The sequence below is a fragment of the Sinohyriopsis cumingii genome, chromosome 1 (genome assembly GCF_028554795.1).
Source record: "Sinohyriopsis cumingii isolate HCF-2022 chromosome 1, ASM2855479v2, whole genome shotgun sequence".
Taxonomy (NCBI): Eukaryota; Metazoa; Mollusca; class Bivalvia; order Unionida; family Unionidae; genus Sinohyriopsis; species Sinohyriopsis cumingii.
Window position 1 is genome coordinate 167273975 of NC_142961.1, and position 27018 is coordinate 167300992.

At 35.2% G+C, this 27018-nt stretch overlaps 1 protein-coding gene across 1 annotated transcript in view; it reads right to left on the reverse strand.

The window, feature by feature from the left end:
- Nucleotides 1-132: 132 nt before the first annotated feature.
- The window catches only part of LOC149808334 (delta(14)-sterol reductase TM7SF2-like), a 43913-nt gene continuing 17027 nt past the window's right edge, over nt 133-27018 (reverse strand). Inside the window, exons 5-11 of the mRNA XM_089975886.1 lie at nt 25219-25405; nt 20086-20280; nt 17627-17853; nt 14182-14350; nt 9409-9489; nt 5824-5946; nt 133-3700 (exon numbers count right to left, since the gene is read on the reverse strand). Coding sequence (XP_089832012.1) covers nt 3540-3700; nt 5824-5946; nt 9409-9489; nt 14182-14350; nt 17627-17853; nt 20086-20280; nt 25219-25405 — 1143 coding nt within the window. The 3' untranslated portion in view covers nt 133-3539. The remainder of the gene's footprint in view (nt 3701-5823; nt 5947-9408; nt 9490-14181; nt 14351-17626; nt 17854-20085; nt 20281-25218; nt 25406-27018) is intronic.

A 27018-nucleotide genomic window follows, 5' to 3' on the forward strand; every position in this document is an offset into this window, starting at 1 on the left:
ATTGCCTGTAATATACTTAATATAGTTTTTAAATGGTGTCATACATAATATGATACACTCCATCCACTATGGATGGAAGGCGTATAAAAAGCATCAGCATGGTACTTTAAAAACAGAAATTCTTCAGAAAAGTTCACATTTCCTAAAATCAAATTTTATTTCTACCAAATGTCACAACACAAAAATATATACATGTTTCAATGCTAAAATGAATACTGAAAATTGAAAAATAAAAACCACAAAAAAAAAACATTTGGTTATATAAAATTGCCTTTTCATGCATAATTTCCAAATATGTAAATTTGTTTATTTTATTTTCTGGGTATCACTTTCGGGGCTTTGTAACTTTCTTGTTAAAGCTTAAATTTGTGACAGGGGAGGAGGTTTTATTGTGTCAATTGATGGAATATTCTTACTATAATCCACAAAATTGCCCCCCATCCCACCCCATGAATTCATAACATTTTCAAGCATGATGTTAAAACTTTATATTTCAAGTCTAAGGTTCGTTTTGGATGGTCTACACTTGAAAAGAAAGAAAAAGGCAAATGGCTACACAATATATACAATTTATAAGACATAAAAGGAAAGTTTGGATAAAAATATGTAACACAATAATCTTTGGTAAAACTTAAATATATATGAAGTTTGTACAAAAAAGGTTCAGAATGTACAGGTTTTATTTACATTTTATTTTACAAGTAAATTTCTCTTAACATTCTGCATATGCAAAAAGTGCCCACTATCTAACAGTTTAAATCTAAATCCCAGATGTAAAAATAAATTTGTCAACTCTGATTCAAACTTTCTGTCTTTAAATGATTTCATTATTTAATAATTTTTTATTATAACAAAACAAAATTTAAATAATTTTTAAAATGTTAAAATTTCCCACAAAAGTCAACCTCAGGTTCAAAGATTTGGATTTAGTAATGATAATTTTTCAATAAAACTTTAGGTGACCTTTGACAAGATATATTATAGAATTACCTATGGAATGTCATAACAAGACAATAAAAACAATCCTCATACCAACCCTGCATCTACTGTGGGAAAAAAATATGAAAGTTGGATGTTGAATTGGTCAAACCATGAGATTTGACAGCTTGTTTACTCAATATGTTTGACATTTACTTTGCCCTACAGCATAGCTTTTGCAAAACTATTTAGCTACAACAATCACAAAATATTATGTGCATAACGTTTTAAAAACATGCCTAGATTGCAATGAAATGATGAAAGCAATCAGCAATACTGCAGCAATTCAGCTAGCAAGATTTCTTGAGCTCCCTTCCTAATAGTGTCATAGAATACATATTAAACGTAACATACCTGACTAATTAAAAAGAAAGTCTTCAAATCCTTTATCAATAACAATTGATTTAGATCAGTGGTAAAGTGACACAAATTAGATAAAGTAAAATATGAAATCAGATAAAATTTTAAAATTTCCTGTTTTGCTGACATAATAACACATGTAGCTAACCTACTTACATAAAATACATCACCATCAAGTTTCTGGCTATTATGTAAAAATATGTGGAGATACCTGAAAATGTATTAAAATGACACCATCAGAACACTTCTATGCAAAATATTCCCACAGAACAACATTTTAAAGATATAAATGCACTTGAAACAAAATTTTGACAATAGTGCAATTTTATTTACAGGTCACTTTTTTGAAAAGTTTTTTTTTCCCCCCACACTCTGGTATATTTTCTCCCAAAGAACTTGTAGATAACTAAATCTCGAGGGGAAATATGTCGCAGATGAAAGGGCTGGTTAGTCCATCAATACTTAACAAATATGTGTAATGGTATGAGAAACTCTTGCATCATACAAAATGCTGTGAAAGAAGTGATTCGTGATAAGGTATCATAAGAAACATGTTTATGAATCACTTTCGGATCCCATTTCCCTACATGGGAATTAGGTATCATCTTGCTCTCTTCATGTAGCAATAGTCATAAGAGTAACCACTGCCACATACAACATACAGTGACCCTGACCTTTGATCTACCAACTGCAGTCTTGGTAGGGAGCTACCCGTCATCAGGTGTACTGCAACCATGAAGTTGATAACAACTGAGTAAAGGAACTTCATAACATTTTATTTATCATATAGAACCCCAAATGAATATTTGAGCTCCCAAGAACTTCCATTTTGGAACTGAAAATAAATAGGGAGGTGCCTTTGTCCAAGTGTAAAGCACCTATTAAGTTTCACAAAACTAGACCCAGGAAACTTAACATCTCGATGAGAAACCTCAAAAACTACATTACTGGCTCCAGTTACCTTGACCTGTCACCACAGCCTCAGATTTGATATGTGACTGCTTTGCCCAAGTTTAGTCTGCCTATGAAATATGAAAATTAGGCCAAGGAAATTCAATTCATCAAGCAGAAAGCAAAACATTTGCATTCAACTTCATGTTTGGTTCTAGTACCGTAACAAATAGGTTTCTACCTTAACCCATAGCACAGTCATAAAAACATTTGAGAAAAAAATCTAAAGCAAACTAAAGCTGAATTGCAGAAACCTCAAAATATGAATGGATGCCCAGATGGACATCACTATCATTATATCTCCCACATCTTCAGTCAGAAGGTATAACAAAATTTCAAATGGCACACGATATCCAACCAACATAAAGTTAGTTGCCTGAGTACAAGTGAAAAGGCATATGGTTCCAACTCCGAGCTTAATCTTCACCCATTTGGGATTTGTAACTGATTTTTTAAAAATTCGAAAATTAAACAGGGTTTTTATTTGGGCAAAGGAAAACACAGATACCAAGTTATCTTCAAACTGATTATAAAGAAGTTCAGTTTTTATCAAAATTTGAAATGTGTGTGCAAAATCCGTTTTCAGTAATAAGGACCTACCAACTACAAAACTGAAATGACTCTTTCTTAGGTAGAAGGATATAATACTTGCACAAAGTTTTGCTGAAACAGGTTGAAAAGACCTTCTGATACCAAGATGAAATGCCGAAGTCAAGTACATTTGCAGCAATAGCTTCCTTGACCATAAAGCTGTATGCCATCCCACCCCCAATCAATAGGTGTCTTTCCTCACCAGAGGTGGACATTAACAAAATTTAGTTCAAAAGTGTTGTGAAGTGATTAAATTACTGGTCAGAAATAAAATGCAATGCCCAAATATACTTTTAATGATTGGAAATTTTGCGGGCTTATCAAATGATGAAATTATTCCAAAAAGCATCATCAGTCTACATGATGTTGAACAAACAAGCCTCACCAAAACCAAGCTGGTATTTAGCATGTGCAAAATTTCTATGAATTGGATTGGTACAAACTATAATCAGCAAAAATATGTTTAAAATTTCCACAAATTCTTCGTATGCAACATTTTAACAATAATTCTTGCTGTTATCAGAATTTTTTTATTCATGTCACAGAAACCACCAAACATTTCTGTCCCATAAAGCATATTTAACCAATCCAAGGTCTCACACACTTATGGATATTTTGTTGTAATTAAATAATATTCATTGTTATTTGGCACTATTTTCCTAATAGATCAATGGAAATATCCTGTATTTGACTCTTTCACAGTAGCGATCCCAGCTGGCCTTGTATTTCTTGTGGCAAATGGCAGAATCTCTTCTTTCACGATGGATCAACAAGATCAGGAAGTAGACTGGGTAGAAGTACGGGATAATGGATCCGAATCCTACAAAATGAAAGTATTAAATAAATCAATGAAACCAAAAAATAAGTTAATAGCAGACATGTCATTACCTGTCATTTGAATGGTCTTATCCACAATTTTCTTGAAAAATAAACACAGTAACCTAGCTCCGACTTCAGTGTGTTCTCTAAAACAATTATTGTAAATTTGTTCATAACTGACACAGACAAACAAACAGTTGTGGGGGGGGGAGAGGAGGAGGAGGAGAGGGGGGGAGAGACTAATTCAATTGTGTAGAACTAGCATCGATTGCATTGCCAAGGGAAAATTTAAAAAAAAGGTTTAAGCTAGCAACCTAAATAAAATTTGTGTCCTGACCCACATGTATTTGCACACAATAGTCCCCGACTATATAAATTTTGGGGTACCTCTAATAACTTCCTACTTGTAATGTAGATATTATATTTGGATTATCTCGTGAGTTTAGCTTGTATACAACTAGAAATATCGAACAAAGTAGGCACTTGTAACAAGTTTTCCGAATGGTGTTATTTGTATCCAAAATGGCGGAGTTCAAAGAACGTGAGTGAAGTGTCAGATTTTGAATCATCAGAGGATTTTACCAATTTCGACCTAGTAAAGTTGGATGAAAATGAGAGAAGGCGTCTGGAGAGGCAATGGAATGCGCTTGTGGGTGACAATGTTGACGACAAAGAGGACTTTGAAGGTTTTGAACCGGAGGAAGTGTACGCTCCATGTAATTTTGTTTGGACGATGTTGGAAAACCAAGGAGATTTGTTTCAGTTTTCTGAGAGAGCTCGACCCACCTGAGTGTTAGATGGCTCCAGGAAAGCTTTGGAATATTTTCAAATATTCTATTCAGATGAAGTTTTTGGAAACATTGTCCGTCTAACGAATTTGAATGCGACGATCAAAAACGTGCCAGAGGCGATACAGGTGTGTGGACATATCTCGCCTTGGATGAAATCAAGGCATTTTATGGAATTTTAATTTCTACCTGTCATATACCTTAAAGAAAGACTTGTGTTGCTACTGGAATTATTCACGAGTACATCTAGGGTCAATTGAACAAGTTTTGGGAACTTTCTAAGTTTTCCAAGAGGTAAATAGATAATTACTTGTATTTTACCTGTTGTGTTACCTGTTTGCACCTGTATTTTAACAGTTGTAATAAATATGCATATTTTTGTCAATTAGTCATAAAATTTGATTTTTAACCTTGATTTTGACACCTAATCCAGCCAGATATCTTTAAAATTGGCAGTTATGTTATTTCAAAATACACAAGTCGTTTTGCTTTACAACTCCAAAGTTACTTAGTGTTGAGGAGGACTCTATGCCCCCAAAGTTACTTAGTGATGAGAGGGTTAAGTTGGCTATAACAGGAATCAGACAAAGATCACATTCTTTCAAATTTATGGCCTCCAACTATTAACTGAGGAGTGTATATTAAGTGTTGACAGAGAAATTGGCATCCTGGAAAAGGTAAGCAATGCAACAGTAGCAGATCATGTATTATTGCTATTATTTCTGCTGTACCACTTCTGATATGGTATAAAATTAAGCCACAAAATTGTTTTCTTGCTCCCCACTTCTTGCTCCTCCTTTGTTTTTGAATAGTTTGAATATTTTAAATTACAAAGGATTATACTCTGGTATTCTACTAAATATTTACTTATTTTAGGTCTGAATTCTGATGTGGTACTTCAAGAGGAGGAGAGGAAGTTTTCTTACTGTTTGCAATGTCTGCTATGAATCTAAGATAAAAGTGACATATTTCCATCCAATAAACAGAAAAAGTCAATTAAACCATCTTTGTTAGTAAATATTTTCATTTCTTTAATGATATGGTGCAACAATTTACAGGGAAAATTGTTCTGTGATGGATGATACAAGAAAAGTGAACCCAGACCATGTAAAATTGTGAAACTATATTCTTGACACTAAAAAATAAATGCACTAAAATTCATTTTGATCATTTTTCAAAGATGGAGTTCAATGAAATTTCTATCATGTACTATCCAGTCACAATACCACTATAAAGTGTCAAATCCACTCAACACAGAAAAAGCTATATTAAAGAATAAAAAAAATATATTTAAATTACTTTCATAAATATTGCAAGATATAAATGTTACTCTTACCACATGGCAGGCACCAGGACAAAGCCATAATGAGATCTCCCAAATAATTGGGCTTCCTGCAGAGTCCCCACCAACCAGACACAATAAGTCGCTTCCCTGTAGTAGTTGATATTGTCTCCAAATCTTAAAAATACAATTTATTTGCTAAAGTAATTTCTCAATTTTAAGCAGAGACCCAAAAGAGCTTTTTTGATAAAATTGTTCAAGTTGTATGACATGCATCAGCATTATCTGAAAGATAATTGTTACTTGACCATCTAACAAAAAGTGTATCACATTGACAGCCAGTGAAATAAGAAGGCTGATCTGATCTGGTCCTGCCAGATGCTCTTAAAATTTTAAGGTGAGATATGAGTTAAAATATCAACAATACAACCCGATGTACTGCCTAGATATGTGCAGTGGATAGTTTTCTTGGACAACAATACTTACAAATCTGAAATGGCGTTTCTTTAAATGTTCCTAATTAAAGGTACTGTTCATAAGCATGTATTTCAAATGTTAATAATGTACTTAACTCGTTCGGCCCCAGCACTGTTTTCAGTATCTCTGCTGATATGCCTCAGAAGCACAAAGCTGTGTCTAGCTGCTTGTGCCCCATAGTTTTTACCTGTTTGAAAACATTGTGCACACGCATTCACTCTTACCTTAATTTCTCTTCTTTTATCCAAACAAAATCCATGAAATTTTCACCATTTATTTCAAATGAATTTGTCGACACATTGATGTAATTTTTTCTCTATTTGTCAAAGTCTTTCACAACTTATTTATACAGTATTTACAAACTTATGTGCAACGTTTATCCGCAAGAACTCTGTCATCATCGCTGTCAGCATCATTATCTTCGGACAATTCAATCTCAGAAACTTCTATGTCCAAATCTAAATCTCACAAAATATTCAACTGCTGAACATATTTTTCCTCAGCTTGCTCAATAATTTCAAGATCAAACCCGACAAACTCCACATTTTTGATCTCATCAAAAATCAATCTTCCGTCCGCCATCATTTACGAATTTTCATGAACAGAACACGTGTAGTTAAACTGCTCTCAAACTTCAGCCTTTTGCTTCTGAACAATTCAAATTTCCACAAATGAAAGTAAAATCATTTCTGATTGGTTTAATAGTTGTTTAGTTCTTGGAAACAATCATTTCTAACCAATCAGAGACGTTGTATCTAACACACATTCATCACGCCTGGAGACGGGATCGGCCATTGAATGCAGTAAACAATTCACAACTACAGGCGGGATCAGCCAATAAGTGCAGAAACCGGATCACGCCTACAGACAGGATCGGGGCCGAATGAGTTAAGGACATTTTTTTTATCAGTAAATCAAACTGATGTGTAATGTTGCATGTCTGCAACAAGCAATTCTCATCAACTGCTTTTTTCCAAGCAATGTAATACATGTGAAAATTAATACATACTTTAAGAATACAATTAACAGAAACATTCTACTCAACAGCCCTATTAAGTAGATATGTAGAAATGAATTTTTTTAATTACAACAGGTAGTTCTTGTATTACTGAAACGTGTACGTTCATTCATACGGTTACTGATTTTGTAAACATTTCCAGGCATACTGATACGACCATCTCATCAGATCACTTAATGATTTTTTTAAAATATGTTCATTGTAGAAGGTAATTTGAGGTCAGATTGGCACTATTTTTATTCAGGACCAGCTGGACATCATAATTAGTCTTTTGGTGAGAACCCCATGTAGATTTGACTTTTCCATTTATGAGTAGCACTAACTTATTCAAAATGGCCGCAATGGTGGCCATACTGGATGTTACAATTTTCATTTAGAAGTAACTAGGCATCATGAGAAGTCTTCTGGTGAAAACCCAATGTTGATACGATTTTTCATCAAGGTGGAATAGTGATACGAGTGTCAAGCTGGCTGCTGTGATGGCCATACTGAATATCAGTTTTGGCACAATTTTTATTTCAGACAAACTCGATGCAGTACAACATCTTCCAGTGAAAACCCCCATACTGATGTGACATTCCAATCAAAAGGAGTCGCAATCTCAAGATTTTCATGATGGCTACTGACATTTTGTGAAAAAACTCCATATTGATATGGCCATCTATTCAAGAGTAGTAGTGATTACATAATTTCAAGATATTTCTGGATATTAGTGCATAACCATTTTCATTTGGGACAAGTAGACATCACAACGTGTCTAAGGTAAAATCCCAGTGTCAATACGACTTTCTCTTCAGGAAGAGAAACAATAACAAGATTTTCTGGATGGCTACCTTGATGACCATACTGGGCGTTCAGAACCACTTTAACACCATAAGAAGTCTTTCAGGGAAACTCCATTGCTGATATGACCATACTTCTCTTCTGGAGTAGCAATTTAAAAAAATTGAGATGGCTTTTGTGGTGGCTATATTGGCTGTCAATATCTGAGATCTTCTAGTGAAAACCCTATGTTGATATAACCATCCATTCAAATAGCAAGAAAACTTTTTTCAATATGGCCACTGAGTCAGCCATATTGGATGTCTCAGCATCCTCATTTCATATAGGACCAATTAGGCCATCAATGTGTGTGTCAAGTTTCATGGCAATCCACCAAGTAGTTAGCAAGAGTAGCAATGACAAACTTGTGTTTATGGACAGGCTGATGATGGACAATAGGTCATGCCATAAGCTCTCCTGGTCTATTACTAGTAATTGGGGGGAAAAAATACGGTCTTCCATCAGCCATGGCAGTTCAGTGGTTATGGTATTGACCTCATGACCAAAAAGGTGCAGGTTAAATTAACACCAACAGATCTGCCCAGATCAGCTAATGTGTTGTGTCCTTGTGCATGATACTTTACTTTTCTCAAAATGATATAAACTTAGAAATGTTGCCTAAGTTCCAGATAAGCAGCATATTTACACATTTTATATCAAATGACTGAAAACACAAAAAAAATGTTTTCCAAGCATACAATTTAATATAACAATTAAAATGAAAGCATTTAGTCCAATGTTTTCAACATTTAGTCATGCTGTAACCACAGTCCATGTTTTATGGTGACTTTTTCAAACATTATAAACAACGCTATCAACCCAAGTTACAGCTATTTGTACATGACTGAATGGTAATACTTGATCGCTATGAGAGCTTCTAAACAGAACCATAACATCAAATGCACTCTTAACTAATCTTGCCATCAGATGCATTCAATTAGGTAACATTAACAAAATACTCAGTTTATGAAGTTCAAACTCATGAACTTCATATTTGACAAGTATTTTATGAATAAAACTATGCACATAATTAGTCTTTTAAAACTAATTTACAATTCTCTGGAACTTTTATTTTTTTACATAAAAGTTTAAATAACACAAGGTTATTACTTGCCATTCTTGCAATCCACCTTCATACAATTGCTTCAGCAACAAAGATTGTTTGTAAACACCCATGCAATAGTCATGTGAGACATTGATACTAACATTACCTTGCATAATAATTGTAATCTTAAAAACATTTGTTCATCTGAAACATTATTATGACAATAAATGAACTGAATGAACTTGTTAATAGGGATAAGATAGTGAAAGATGCTTACATGCTAAGGCAGGGTTGTTGGGGTTCTTCCTAAACTCATTCTTCTGGGAGTTGCTACCTCTAAATATGTAATAGCCAATCACTGAAAGAAAAGAACACTTTTTCTTAGTAAAATACAACCTTTATCTCAGCACCTTCACATTTAATCTGGAAGAGGTTTTGCAAAAGAGTTAATATATATGCCACAAACGTTCATGCACTGCTAAATCTAACACGAAGTTTAACATTCTAAATTCCACTTGGCTAAAATCAAGCTCTAGTTGCCTTCACCTTTCCATCAAGTGTTTATGTATATCTAAAGATTAAGCCTCTACAAACATCCCCAGTTCAAAATAAATCCATAAATTTTGCCAAGGGAAACTGTTGTCATAAGATCAAGAACAAGATCATAAAATATATCAAAACTGAGAACATTATAAGTCTCAATTAAACAGAAACTGAGCAATGGTGTTACAATTAACACAAAATATTTCTCCAAGGAAAGCATATGTTTTAATGGTACTGTGCACTAAAGAGCTGTATTTAATACAATATATATGAAAGCTGAGATAGTTTAAGGGTTGAATTAAATCAAAATTGATAAGTGCTGTGACAATGAATGAAAGATTGATCAGAAAAGTAAAACAACCAAGTATGGATTTTGTGATCAAATATAACAGTTTCCACTTTTCTTTTTAACTTTACATTTTGGGATGAAATTTCCAGAAAAGGTTAAGTATACCATTAAGAGTTTGTAGTAATGCAGTGATTTATTGTTCTGTACAAAACCAACCCAAGTGTTAACAAAATGACTGACAACAAATATGCTGGTAAACTTCCATTTTACGGGATACATGAAAGTTAACCATCATAATCTGCTCAGATTGGAGGTGCTTCTACTATGTTGTTTAATGCTAATAAAGTGTTCATTTGGACCACAGCAGCATCTACATACACATGGTACTCAGGGAAGGCACCTTTTTAAAAAAGATATGCCAGGTACTCTGATTATATCAAAAGTTGATATGAAAATGATACAAATTTCTAAACTGCATCTATGGCTGACCATTCCACATTAAACAGGGTTTATACATCTTCGGTGTCACAAAATTCTAGGACTTTATCTAATTTTTTTCAAGGCCCCCAATGCCCAGTGCACTTTAGGTATATTTATCAAATGACCATTTAAAGGATTAGTGAGAATGTTATTTCCTGACAAGGGGCTTCCAAATATTTGTGCAATAAGCTTGAGACTTTATAACAGAGAATTAAAAAAATAATCTAGGAGAATAAAACACTTTATTTCTAAGAAAAATAAATGAATTCAGACTTTTATATGAAGAACAAAAACAACAACAAAAACCCACAATAGATTACATAGCAAATAAGGTACACTGGGTTCAACAGTTCTTTAAATTCTTAACTCCAAGTACACTACAAGTAAAACTACTGGAGATCAGAGTCTGCTTGTATGACAGTTACAAATCATCATGTGAAGAACAAAATACCATGGAAGGATAAAAAGTAGAATTGTAACAATCTTTTCTTAAAATTCTACACTCAAATATATAATTTGCACACATAAAAATAATAATAAATAATAATAATAATAATAATAATAATAATAATAACGAGGACTTTATATAGGACCTAATCTTTAGAAGCTCTAAGCATTTTACAACATTAGACAACACATATAACATAAAAAACATATATAATGATATTATTACAGAAAACAAACACCATGAAATTAGAAAACATAAAACATGCTGAAAATATTTAAGGTAGGGAACATTATTAAGTCTTTAAGTTTGTTCTTGTAGTCAAAATGAGCGAGTTTTAAGAGCACTCTTGAATGGGATCACTGTCTGTGTCTAAGTTCAGTGGGCAATTCATTCCACGTTGCTGGGCCCTGGTATGCAAAAGAACATTGTCCATATGACTTCGTTTTCGTAGTGGGAATAATGAGTATATGATTGTCAGAAAAGGAGCATAAGTATCTTGCTGGTGTGTACACATGGGTGAGGTCGGATAGTTATAGAGTCTGTCAGTGAAATGTAGCACAGAGAAAAATTTTGTGTTTGACTCTGGATCGAATGGATAGCAAGTGTGGGGTACAGAGCAGCGGGGAGGTGTGCTCTGATCGTGGTACTCTAAGTATGATCTGAGCAGCTGTGTTTTGAACTTTTTGACGTTGTTGTAGGGTTTAACGCCATTTTTCAGCACACGATAGGCTATACATGGCAGCCAGTATTAATGGTGGAGAAAGAACCCGGGAAAACCCCGGAAAAAACCACCGACCCACGAGAAGCTACTGGCAAGCTTTCTCACATACCCTCGTTGGCTGAATCCGAGACTCGAACCCATGCAGACAGAGGTGAGATGGTAGTAATCCGTAATGGACAGCGCTTTAGACCACTCGGGGCCCCTGAACTTCTTGAAGTTTCTGAAGTAGATATTGAGATGAACCAGACAGAATGAGTTACAATAGTCCAGTCTTGATAGTACTAATGAACAAACGTTTTAGTGGCATCAACTGAAAGATATTTGTGAATGGAGCTGATGTGTCTCAGCTCAAGATATGCAGCCTTGCATATGTTCATGACATGTTGGTGCAACATGAGAGTACTGTCCAGAATGACACCTAAGTTTCGTACTGATTGTCTGAATTTAATGTTGGTGTTAATGATATTTATTGAGGTAAAGGATGTAAATGAGAAAGTTTTTGTGTTGTGATCAGAATGGCCTCAGTTTTATCATCATTCATCTGCAGCTTCTTACATGTCATCCATGATTTCACATCAGAAATGCACCTCTCTACACCTTGGATGGTAGCATCAACTTCAGTTGGGTGGCTAGATTTGTATATTTGGGTGTCGTCAGCGTACAATTGGTGAGACACTGGATGATGATCTATGACACCTGAGAGTAGCCGAGTGTATGGAATGAAGAGAACAGGTCCAAGAACAGACCCCTGTGGAACACCACAACATAGATTAACTGGGCTGAAGTGTATTCCATTTGCAGACACAATTTGTGTCCTGTTGACCAAGTAGGACTTGAACCACAGTAAGACTGTACCATGAATGCCAAATACATGCTGGAGACAGTTAAGTAATACATCATGGTCTATTGTGTCAAATGCTGCAGACAAATCAAGGAGGGTGAGGACTGTTATCTTTCCGCTATCCAACGCAGAGAGAATGTCATTTACTACTTTTAGAAGAGTAGCTTCAGTATTGTGGCAAGGGCGATATGCAGATTGTACATTGCTAAAAAGACTGTTTGAATTCAGATGAGATACAAGTTGGGACAGAACAACCTTTTCTAAGATGTTTGATATGAATGGGAGATTAGAAACTGACCACACTACAACCACCGACTTTTTAAGTACTAAGTTCTTTAATATGGTCAGAAATTTACTTTTTTGATAGTTTCCATTTCTGACCACTTGTGCAGTTTCTCTTGTATTCTTGTTTTTTTTCCACAACAATTTGGGTTGAACACAAACTTCCAAGGCATTTTGCTCCAAGTGAAATGGGTACGCTCTCGTAGAAAATACCCATATAAATCTTCCATACTAACAATGCCACGTACATGTCTTTATCCCTTGGTGGGTGTGAATGCAGCCTCCTGAATATTCGGTAGTGATCAGATTTCATGGAGATTATCAAAGCCCACCTTTTCTCTCTGACATACTTCACAAAAACTCATCGGTCAACCTCATATATAGCGATTTGCATAATTTATGCCTCTCTGAAATTGCCCATGGCACACAAAATTGATTTCTGGAATAACTTTGACACATGCTGTGATACATTCACGTGGCATCTTGAAATCGTCCTCCGAAAAGTATGCTGCATGTCGCTGCATCTAATTTTTTTATGTCTGCTGTCGCGTGAGTGCCCATCAAAATTGTAAAGGTACATTTACATGCAGATGTAAGTACAATGTATAGGAAGCAGCCTTTCTTTTAACAGGCATATGGCTGTATTTTACACCCAAAGTTTGGTCGTAATGCCGATACAGTCAATAATAGACTTCCAGCAGACTTCTGAATTTTAGATCGGATGCCAAAAAATCAGAAGCTTGGATATACAATAAGAAATTGTGACCACTTTTGTTTATATTTTTCATTATCTTTTGTTTCGATAGTTTGAACAGCTAATTCACCATGATTTAAAGTACAAAGATGTACCTCTGCTGCAGAAAATATATCAACGAAGAATGATTGTTGGAAAAGATTCATGCACTTTTTAACACTCTATAATCAGGTCCACCACAATTATAAATGTCTGATTGGTCACGTGTTGTAAACCACCCAACAGCAAACAGCTTTATTTTGATTACATGACAATGGTATGAAAAGAAACTTTCGTACATTCATTTGTCAATTAATTATATATTTTTTACGGACTGAGGCTTATTTTCAAGTACTTTTCAAGGTAAAAATGAGTTCCAAGTACTTTGCAAGGATAAAAAATTGAAATTTAAGTACTTTTCAAGGTACAGTGCAAACCTTGTTATAAGTGACTTCCCTGGGTTTTATGTTAATAGAATAGCCCTTAGTGCTATTACGTTATGGTCATTCAAGATGGGGTCAATGTGAGAAATGAGATTATAATAAAGAATTTACATTTTAAAAAATTTGCAAGAACATATTTGGAACGAAATGGTCACATTTTTTTATGTTCTGACTAGTAGTGTAAGTAGTCTAAGTTATGATTTTACAGCATAATGTTTGCGTATTAAGAACTAGAACATCAATAAAGAGATGAGCAGGACAGAAACTTACAGTTCAGGATGAAAATTCCAGGCAAGCAGCACCAAGGAAGTGAGCTTGGGTGTTCCAGCAGAAATCGAGTCTGTAGGCAGTACAGGAATGGTACCCAAGCCAGGTCTCCAAATGCAAGCATGAAGCCAAAACCATCATGGATGACGTCCATTGTAGTCAAAATTGCCTCCTGATGACAAATACAAAGTTTCATAATACATGAGCAAGAATCATTCAAGTTTATAATGCTAATAAAAATATATCTTAATCTAGCAACAGCCGTTAATATTTCTAAATATACTAGTTTTTAATAATGTACACTTTTTACACGGATGGGCCATTATATCATAATCTTGTTGACTGCCTTTAGGAATCATGTCCAAAGAAATTGATTGCTCATACTCTTTTAGCAAGCAAAGCATCAATTACATACGGAATTAAATAATAAGCTCAAATAATTCTGTTATAATGGATATATTTGTAATAATTCATTTTAGCTGAATGAAGCATATTTTCTTGTCTCAATCTCAGAAGTGATCTTCCAACACACAAAGGTAGAAAGAGAAAACACCTGTACAAAAATCAGTAATGGCCATGTCTGCTTCACTGTCTGCTTGTATGTTTCTTACATAACACAGTACAAGTATTTCTCTTTAGTCAACATTATACAAGAAATCTTATCAGTTTGCTTCACAAATAATGAACAACCCCAGCAAAGAGCACATGACTGTTCAAAACAAATGGCAAAGATTTTAGTTTTGACTCTTGAAACTTTCATTCTGACTTTAAGATTTTGGGGTCAAGGGTCAAATTACTCTTCAGATTTGAATCTATTGAGAACCCTGCAATGACAAGATTCATTCAATTTAGTGGGGATCATTTGCACAACTGCACATCCTGTAGAAATAAGTGAACATGCTTTTTTCTGACGAAAGCAAGGAAAATGCATGGTTGCATTGCCTTATCACTTAATAAGGCTAACACAAATGTCACAACATGTCTGCCCTGTGTTTAACAGTCTCCAATATAAGCATTAGTAATACATGGTCGACTACAATGATTATTGATCAATGGCTCTCAATGACTTTGATCTTTGTCAATGTATGCTATCTTGATATTCAATTTGCACAAGATGTTTAAATTAAAGTAATTTTAAGGGCAAAAGTTAGGGGTTTTTTAGGCACCATAATTAACCATGTGTCAAGTTACCAGGCAAAGTGGGTGACTAAATCGCCTATAAAATGTAAACTTTGCCACCTTTTGTTAGGTAAGTGAAAATGACTTCGCCCTATGATTTTTTTAGAGCAACATTGAATGAACATCCTTTTTGAGATACCCCCTCATCTTGGGCAGGTTAGTTCCTGTGTTGCATTATTTCAAGCTCAAGGCAAAATCCATGCTTCAACCCATCAGACAGCTGGTGTTGATAACATTTATGCCAACAAACTCTTGCACGTTCACAAGCATGTGTTTTGATAGCTGATTGACCATTAGCAAATACTGTATATACTCGTGTATAAGCCCATTCGAATATATGCCGACCCCCCCCCCAAACTGAATTGGTAAAACTGTTATAAAGTGCATGACCCGCATATAAGCCGACCCAAAAATTCTAGACAACCGGTACATCACAAGATGCACAAAGTGAGTTCTGAATACGTTTATTCACTGTCTCTTTTAAACCATTGGGCATACACTGGTTTTGAAAGCCAGCTTAGCCGGAAAAGAGTTTTATTATTGCTACCAGCTAAGCCCATGTTATTTTGAATTTTGTAATTTTAAGGAGCAATGTTATCCTGTCTGGATTGACCTGGGTCTCATTATTACATTTTTATGTTAATCCCACAAGAACCCTAAAATATAATGCAAGGAGTTGATTAAAAGTTAACATCTAAAAATAGCATGTATAAAAATTTGTGACATTTGCAATCATTAGTTTTTTCGGCAATGGGGAATTTGCAAGCATGTTAAAATATAAAACATTTTTTATAGTACCATAAACCAAATAAATATTGGGATATCCAATATTTCTTCAAGTGAATTAAAAAGACAGTGACAATATGTCTCCCTCTTTGATTTTCCTAAGTTCCATTCTAGGGTAATTTGGGGGTAAATCGTCACTGATTGTGAATTTGAATTCACCTCACTTCAATTTACTCTGAAATAAAGACATAATCCAGGCGATGAAGAGAATGTAACTGCATGTTACTGCAAATAGTTTCAATTGCACTCGCTTTTGCACCTGAAAACTGAGATAAGATTCAAAAACACTCCTCAAGAATATTAAGGGATTAATCCAGGTTTATAAGTCTAAAGATTGGTGCTAAAAATCACCAAAGGTACAGCTCAGAAGTCAGGTACCCTTAAGGTGATGATCAGAACTCGTAAAAGTATATATCTGGGGATTCAAAAGTTATGAAAATTATACTGTGTTGTGATTTTGGTCCAAACTTTAATAATTTTTGGAATGTAACATATTTTCTAGCTTTTAGAATGATATCACTAACTGTATGTACTTATTCCACCATGTTACCAATGTATCTTCTGGTTTGGATTACATGCCTGACTCGCTTAATTTAAAACACAATTTCAGGCTAGACACCTCAGGGCTGTTCCAGTAAAACATACCTGGGACACAGGGAAGGCATCTTTAATGTTGGGTACTCTCCCAAAGATGCAATTTAGAATTGTATCATTTTAATATGAACTCCATGCAATCAAAGTACCCTAACATATTTTTTTTTTTTAAACTGACTTCCCTGGATAGCATAGATTTTTAAATGGAACAGCCCTCAGTTAAAATTTTCATAAATATCTTTAAAAGGGCACAAATGATGCTTTCTAAAAATGATATGCCATTATGGGTCTAACAAATAAATAAAATGACCAGATGTCTTCAACTTGCATAATTCACATGCTTTCAGGACCACCTAACAAAAAACCAGGTGCAAAAAAAGCATTTTTGTGCGGTCAGGGTAGAGCTGTTCATCATTATTTAAATCATTTACTTTTTTTTTTATTATTTAAGTTTCCTTGTGTTTTTCGAAGGCCTTCTTTTTATTATAGGTTTTTAAAGTCAAACTCAAATTTTAGACTTTTTAAGGTCCACTGAAGACCCTATTTCTGTATTTCTGTCAAAGTGGCCTAAACATTTTATTCCCAGATCAATACTCTTCTTCCTTACCACAAATGCAAACCATCAACTTTATGTGCAACTGTAAATCGTGGAGAGCTTCAGTTGTAAAGAAACAATTTTTCTGGCTTCAGTGATGACCTCTGACCTTGAAATGTTTAACCTAAGTGCAAGCCACCCACAAAGTTTGGTAACTGTAGATGTTGGACAACATGAATTGTTGTATGGATATGAACTTGTTAACAGACAGATGTATGAACAACAATGTAATAAATTTGCTCCACATTATGTTGATTATGTACAATGTTTCAAATTTCAAATCAGAAAAATTACCTCAAACCAGAGAGCATCTGCCACATAAAGAAACTGGAAAAACGCAACCATAGCAAGTGAGTAGTCAACTGTGTTAGTAGTCTTGTATTGGTGGAGAACAAAGGACAAGTTCAGCATCACCCAACCAATAAGACCCGGACGAAGCTCACAGAAGAACTTTAGATCAAACATCTTTCCTATCCTTGGGTTCAATTCATGTCCGACGAAGAAGTCATACACTATATTGCCTACAAGTAAAAAGATACATTTAGAATGAAAGTGGATTAAAAATACTTTGTCATGTTTACATGTAAACAGCAACATTTGTAAGCATAAGAAATAATGCTTTGTAGCTTTGATCTTTTAATGCATCTATATACATAAAATATTTCCTATATACACAATGTACATGCATTCGCTATTCCTTTCCTCACACCTCACAATAATTTCAGACAACCATAAAAGACCTCTTAGTAAGGCAGTTTTTTAATTCTTTCCCAATTTTCAATGAGTTATAGCAAAATATCATGTATTATTGTTGTTGTTCTAGGGTTTAATGCCATTTTTCAGCACATTATAGGCTATACATTGTGGCCATTATAACTAGTGGAGGAAAAACACTGGAAATCCCTGGAAAGAACCACCGACCCATGAGAGGCTACTGGCAGGCTTTCCCACACTAGCCGAGCCTTGGACTCAAACCCATGTATTGCAATTGTCAACTAAGAAAACACATTTATAAAATGTGGAAATGTCGTCTAATGCAGCAAAGACAACATAATGTTCAAATGTTGTTGTTGTTGTTCTGGGGTTTAACGCCATTTTCAGCACAAGATAGGCCATATATGGCGGCCAGTATAACTGGTGGAGGAAGAACCCTGGAAAACCCAGGAAAGAACCTCCGACCCACGAGAACCTACTGGCAGGCTCTCCCACGTACCCACGCTAGCCGAGCCTTGGACTCAAACCCATGTATTGCAATTGTCAACTAAGAAAACACATTTATAAAACGTGGAAATGTCGTCCAAAGCAGCAAAGACAACATAATGTTCAAATAAAGAGTGCATAAAGTATACAATAACTTAAAGATCTCCAGTTTCAGAAATTGCAGTTAAGGTAATATAAATAAACAAAACTGTCAAATAAAGTCTAAGTGTAAAACTGTCCGTTTACCAACATAACCATCATGGTGATGTAAATGATGAAAAATGCAGTTTCTGTGACTGGATGGCAATCTCCCATTTCTCCTGCAACCTATTTAAGATCTGAAACCAATGCACATATCAAGTTGCAAAAGAATCTACTGAATGTTTCCCAAGCTAAGCTGATTACAAGGTTCTGCAGTGATTTTTCCAGGATTTTCAAAAGGGGAAATTTTCGATTTTTAATGTTTGTACTGCCTTGGTTACTCTGACATACAAAAATTTAAAAACATTTGGTCAAACTGTTGTGCAGTTTTAGAGCTTACATTTTTCTTTCTTTCTTCTAAGTAATGGAAGCCTTATTTGACAGCAAATCAGCATATGTGAAAATCTGAAAGCCGTTTATACCAGGATGCTCTCCATCAAATTTGCTCAAATTCCACTAGGTGACTGCCACTTTAAAATTGTTGTATTTTAAGTAATGATGACCATACTGAATAGGAATCACCATCATTTGCAAAAATACAAAAACCCTTCATGCCAGAATATTTGTTAAATTTGATTAAAATTTTCCCTCGCAATTTTAGTTTTAGAAAAAAAAGTTAAAAATATAAATTCCTGCTGGGCACATTATAAGAAAACTCATAATGGATGCTGGTCCATCCAATAAGCTCACCTGTTCTTACAGTCTGGTACACAAAATCAAATGCCATTTAAAAAAAATAACCCAGGAACATTTTTCCTTATCTTTTGTTGAAATTTGGCAATTTTGAAAGTGCACTTGTGGAAAACAGTTGTATCTACAATATGAAAATTCATTTCTTTATATCAAGAACAGGCAATGTTAATGTTCTTTGTGCAATTTCAAGTAAAGTGTCTGAGCACAAAGAAGCAGTTTTTTTTACATCAAGTGTTTGAATCAGACACCAGTTTTCCTAATAGTGATCAAATAGGTGTCAATCCAAATAAATGATAGACATATAATGTATGCTACTTTTCTATATATCATGAGAGCTGTTGAGCAAATAACTCTGTCCAGTACCTTACCCCTCTTTCAGAAATGTTGCAAAATCCCAAAGTGAAATGTAGACATTTTTTTTTCATTGGCTGTTGCATTCACACTACCTACACCAAAACTGAACTTATGCTTCCAACAGAAACATTCACAAAAATGTTTACTTGATACTTCAATGACACTAGTTCATGACGAAGTCTGTACTTACTTTGATTAAGTAATGAGCTGCAGATTACACATCCAAAACAAAAAATGTGCACATGAACAATTCTCCCTAGATACCATATTAATGCAACCATACAATGTGAGAATCATCATCTTACCTGTGTTTCCACCTTTTGCCAAATTCCTCTTGGAAGCTCTCCTGGCTTTTAAGTACAACAGAATACTGAGCACAGCAGAGAAGACTATAGCTGTAATCATCAGCTGGAAGAACTTCTTGTACAGAATGGTCAGTGGCATGTTGAAATAGACACCAGCTCCAAAGGCAAGCAGACACACAATTAAAGACAGGAATGCTGTTTAAAAAAAACAGATGGTGTTGTTAAACTTGAAAATTTTTAACTTCTCATTCCCTAATGCAAATGGAAGCACCAGCAAAATCAGCATCGGACTTTTACAGAAAGCTAAATCAATAACTGTCAGTGCAAAAGTTAACCTTCCCTAAATCTAATACCAGTCAAATGGCAGCAATTCATTAAAATTTTGTGCACAACAGCTGGACAGATCTTATTTAGATGGATGTTTGGACTCATAAAAATTTACAAGACCAGCTTGAACATTCATTGGTTTACCAGCACCCTTCTGCAATGTGTTCACCAAAGTCCATGTTTTAGGTAATGACTGTTACCAACTGTACTATTTTGTGTCAACCATTTGCATTAGTTACACTGAAGTCAATTTTAACATATATACTCATCTATGTGAGGTAGCTAAACACATCTACCTGTTATTATAATTTCAACAATACCAGTTTTACAGTGTAAAAATGATGCTATACACTATTAAAATGAACATTTGTGAAAGTGCTTCAGTTTGAACAGATCATCATTAAACAGGTCAGAATATGTGGTCAAGGTCAACACGAGTCTCAGCAGCACTGAGGAAGCCATAAAAAAGGATCAGGGCTAAAATGCATATATGGACAGGACCAGGACCTCATGCAGAGCTGCCAACCCTCCATGACACTAGCTCCATCAACTTTGTTGGTCAGTATTGCATTAAATGAAAATCCCAAAATAAAACTAAATCATGTTATTTACACTGATTATAAGTACAAATTTATTTGCAGCCAAATTTACTGACATACACAAACTTCAAACTTCACACTATTCGTCATGATATGATGTTGTGGCAAACTTGAACTTCCTCAATTGGGCTATGGTAAATTTGTTTTCAAGACTGTTCAGGCTTCTTGTCTGCTGTTTAATCTTGGTGATTAAAATTGTTGCAAATTTTCAGCACCTAAGGAGGTTCTAAGTTTGTCTTATCTTTCCTAACAACAGGAAACACTCGTTTACCATCACTGATCTTCAACTGAGAAAGGCAAGTTATATTCAACAAGAAAATTCACAAACAATGCTTCAGCATTTGTAGCTTGCAGGACATGAGTAGGAGGCTTAAGTACTCAGAGATGAAATCTGCTAGGTGCTCTTCATTTTTCCAATATCTATGTACTTTTTGCAAGCTGAGTGCTTTTTCACATCGTTCTGCCACATGCCCAGCCTACAGGGGCTCATATCATGCCTTGCAGCTTATCTATCATACATGTACTATAAAATATTATTATATAGTACATGTATGACAGGTAAATTGTAATGATAGGAACCTCCCTGTTCTAAAATTTGCAGCATGCTACTGTACGAAAAGCATTATGCAGATTGATGTTCGAAGGCTAAATGCAAGGCCAATTTTTGGTGAATTCCAATCTATATTTTACTTTTTGTGGAATACATGTTTCCATGGAGGTGAAAACATTTTAACCGTTGTGTAGCTTAATTATGAAATGGTATTAGTCCATAAGTTGAAACGTCAAGCGATTAATAGTGGTTGGCGCATGCGCAAAAATATGAACTCTTCATTTGGTGTTCGTTTTAAAAAAATTCAGTTGCTACAAGTATGTACATGTGCCATTTAAAAATAAAACAGTTGGGGACCAACTTTCTTCATAAGGATTTGTAAAACTTGTATACTTTACAATGGGGGGGGGGGGCCCCGGGTGGCCAAGTGGTCTAAAGCGCTCACCGTTACGGATCACTGCCATCTCACCTCTGTCTGCGTGAGTTCGAGTCTCAGGCTCGGCTAACGTGGGTACGTGAGAAAGCCTGCCAGTAGCTTCTCGTGGGTCGGTGGTTCTTCCCGGGGTTTTCCAGGGTTCTTCCTCCACCAATTATACTGGCCGCCATGTATAGCCTATCTTGTGCTAAAAAATGGCGTTAAACCATACAACAACAGCATATTTTACAATGCTTGCTACAGGGCAAGCTGTAACAATATGATATAGTTCTAATAACATTGTGACTAGCAATACACTACCATTATGGGTATCAGTGACCACTGCTGCTATTTTGACTAACACTAAACGGGATAAAATTTGCTATTCATGATTTAAGCCAATTGAGAATTCTGGAATTTTTTTGCATGGAGCATGAATCCATGAATCGCCATCAAAAGTTATGAAATTCACGCCAAAATCGAGAGGGTTGGCATGTCTACCAATGCAGGGCTAACAGCTATATTCATTGTTATATTGCTTGTTAATCATAGTCTCTTTCAACTAAAATGAGTGTCCAAGTGGTCTAAGGTGCCTTTAAAGATCACCTGTCTGTGTTGATTCAAGTCTCATGCTTGGCCAACGTGTTATGTGAGGAAGCTTGCCTGTAGCTTCCCAGGGGTCAGTGGTCCTTCCAATGATTTCTTCTCCCTTTAGAAGCCAAATAAAACCTATGAACCCTAACTGGGCAAGAAGCAGATTTTCTTGATCATTTCCAGCACAGATTAAGACTGGGAGTTTCAATAGTAAGACAATCTACTGAAGGTACCAAATCATAACTATGGCTGAACAAATTTGATCCTTGAACACCAGAAACCTGTTGCTATCGAAGCAGCCTGAAGAAAACCAGATTCATCGAGTAGAGGACACATGTTGACATGAAAGTCACATGACACCAACAAAAACACCATTGAGAAAAAGCCTATACTTTATGAATCAGACTTTCTCCAGGTGTCTGCAAATGCCAACTTTTCGATAGCCAAGCGGCTCTGACCCAACATCTCAACATAAATGTCAAAATAGTTAAAATGGGGTTGGAATGGTCAGTGGAAACTTGGACTGTGTAATCAAATTCCACTATAATTACTTTCATTCATCGTCGTAATCCACACAATTCACAAGTTTGATTCCAAGCTCGCTTATAAAGTAGATAGTTAAGGTGTTTACATGCACCGCATAAAAATGTTTAGTTTTAGTAGCTTGGTTTGAGTTGAAGTCTTCAACTTCAGCATCGCTGTCCAGATCACACAACTTATGGTCATCTATGCACAGGAAGTGACAGAATCCAAACCAAACCAGTCCCTCGGCAAACAAACATAGTTATTAATTTGTTTGGAAAAAAAAATAAAAGCATGGATTAACAGCAATGAAACAGAAATATGGGCTATTTAATTTTTACTGCATTGCACACTAGCAATTTGTCACAAACAACAGCACAGGAAGGAGAGTCAGATTATCTCTGATGGCTTCTGGCATTATTTTGAATCAACTAAACACGAAACTGGCATCTAGGCTCCCTCACTTGTAAAGACTGTTAAGATGTTTCAGTAGTTTGATAACCATATGAAATGAAAGTCGACTAGTTTAACAGACTAAGGGGGCAGAATTATACTGCATGTGTATACCATTATGCCACCTGAATCCATCACAGAAATAAGCCAACTCATCTTCTTGTACTCTGTTGCTGATGTCAATCACTGATTAAAAGTCGGCATGGGATATAGGACAATGAGTGCCTGAAAAGAATGGATTGGCTTCTGTCAGACTTCGTACTTTGTCGCTATACAGAGTTTCATTTTTTGGTCCAGTACAGGGACAAATTTCAAACTGTACAAAACTGGCACATGCCATTGTAATGGAATCTCTGGACAGTGCTGGAGAAGGTGCAACTCCATTGGACCAAATCCCTCCCTCCTTTCAACCAATACATAACAAACCTTTCTGCTTATCACTTGTCCCCCTTACCTATATATAGTGCTTATGGCAATTAAATCCAACAGTGCATTTCCTATCAGAATAACTGCGTGATATTTTTAAACATCCCAAATCAGTCAGTTCTCCAGCCTTGCCTGGAACTGTAACCATTTAATTATGTTTTATTGAATGGATGCTAATAAGCACTTACAACACAAGCGTTCAACAAAAAACAGTATGGGGGGGGGGGTATTTTTTATTGATATTTCTATCTATAAATAAGTTAAACTCTACCAAATGATGATACAAAATGCTGACAATAAAATTTTGCAGAAGTCTCATCAAGATCCTGATGCCTATAAAATCCAGTTAAAATCCAGAAGTAATAAGGAAAGTTCTTGTACAGAAATGAAAGTTGGTTGGGCTGACCTTGTAGGCTATAATACCACAAGACGATACACAAAGCTAACAAACTCAGTTAATGTCTCACGGAAATCAAGCAGCATACAAAAGTTTGCATGAAATGCATTAATATTCGAGTTAATGTCCAAAATAAAAATGGGTGGGTCCAACAATCAAAGGCTATAACTCTGCTAAAAGATGGTGCATAAAAATTACCAATGAATTCAGCTAAGGTTTTGTCAACATCAATTTTGCATTATAAAAAAATAATACAGTATGGGTGTTATTTAGCCAAAACAAAAGTGAACTGATCTAACAATTCCGGACAATAACTCTGCTAAATGATGAAACAGAATATCAATTATAAAAATCAAGCCAAGGTCTGATCAGTATAAAGTAGCATAACTAGCCTGTTTGAAATCCAAAACCTGGTTGAAATCCAAAATCAATCAGGCAACTTCTGTGCAGTAAAGTTATTGGGTAGGTCTGAAAATGACAGGTGGGTTTAACTACATGGGGCTATAACTCCCTTAAACTTCAAAAGCATGCTAAAAATCAAAATTAGGCTTTACCTCATCAATCTCAAGTTGCGAACCAAATTTGGCTGAAATATAATAATAAAGATGAGCTAATGGGTCTGAAAATGTGGGACTATAGCACAGCTAATTGATGTCTTGAAATGCTGATGATTAAGCTGCCAACCAACTTGGTCAAACTTCTGTAATAAGGGCATTGCAGTGTGCAAATAAAAGGCATATATACAAAACTAAAGGACATGTGGATGTACCAAATTTAATATCCCCCCTTTCCTTAGAAATACAAGTTTTACGTGCACACACACTCATTTCCTAAAGATATCTACTCTTACCATTACACCTGTACTGCAGACGCTGCCCTGATGGGGTGGGTTGTCCTAACACAACACGTCCCACTGGCAGCATATATAGGAAGCTGAGGAAGACAAACCATCCAATGTAGATGAGCACTGCTTCCAAGTCAAAATAGTCTGACAATTTATTAGGAATGATTGGCATACTTCTGATACTGCATTTGTCCTGTAAAAAATTATTTTAAACTGAAAATGTTATCCATAAAATGTCAATGCTCCTGTGAAAATTAAGCAATTAAAAGCAAAGTCAAAATTGAAAAAAGAACCACAATTCCACAAAAGTTTACAAGAGCAAAATTAAAACTTGACTTAGGTCTTCTTAATGCAAGATCTGCCAGTACCACCATGCTCATGTAATCAACCAATCCCCTGCCCTTACAGGATGTAACAAAGTCAACTCTTACGTGAAGATATTAACTGTCAAGAGTAAAACAACAGACACTGACACCACTTTTTTATTTTAAAAGTGCTGATTTGACAGAAACCAGTTGTTTTTTTTATAAGACACATTGTCTAGTCATAATACAAGAGCATCCAACAGTAAATGGGATATAAATTGTAAATACAATTTTCAAATATAGGAAGATAATTCTGAAAGTACTCATCAGACAAACTTGAATCTTTACTGAGGCACAAACTTGCAACGACACAAATGTATACAAGTTTCCTTAATGTATCTCAAATGGTTCAGAACATATTGTCTGGTGAAGTGTCCAAGAGATACATGGGCATAATATGCAATAAAGCTCTAAAAGTACTAACCCCATAAAGTTCAATCTTGTAAGAGACACAATCATGATAAAACTGCAAACCAACTTTCATGAAGATATCTCTAACAATTTATAAGATATTGATCTGAGAAGAGTTTAGTTTGGTATTTCACGAGACAGTGTCAAGGCATGAATCAAACGCGAATTAGGTTTCATGAAAATTAGAAATCTCATAGGGTTCAGAAATTATTAAGTAAACAAAAATAAATTACAACAGATGAAGTACTACACATATTACTGAGTAAAAACAATGATTGAGGATATATCTAGATCAAACAAGGACCATAACTCCATACAATTCTAATGGAGATAGTATAAAACTGAACATTAGCAAGGTCGTCTTAATTTAAAGCATCAAGCAAAATTTGATTTCAATCCATTAAATTCTCTAAATGTTCTTGAGTAGATATGAAACTAAAGGCAAACTTCAAGTCAAACATGGGCCATAACTCTGATCAACGTTGATGGAAAATGATGAAAATCAATCCTGACCAAGGTCCTCTAAATGAAAAGCTTCAAACCAAATTTTATTTAGATCCATTCTGTCCTTCAGAAGTTACTAAACTGAAACAAAACTTTCTGCTAGACATAATGCGACAAGATAGGATCTGAGGGGTCAAGACAGCTGAAGGAACTAAGACTGGATAATATCTCTTGATTATTCAAACAACAATACCATTATTTGCATATTATATTCCCTTCTCATGTTAAATAGCCCTCCATGGTGGCACTAGTATAGAATGGTTGAATGGAGATTAATGACCAACAAATCTCAATGACCTTGACAGCTGGTCAAGGTATGTGATCTTAACCTAAGCTTACTCTGTACAAAACTTTTCTAAGTACCATAAACGATGCCTTTTTACATGTAAACCCCAAAATCTGAAAGTTTTCTTTTGTTTTTGACCAGAAGTGCAAGCCATACCAAAAGCTGACCAAGGAAAATACTTTAAAACAAAAGTTATTCTGCAAAATCCACTTTCTTTGGGCCACAATGACCCTGACCACA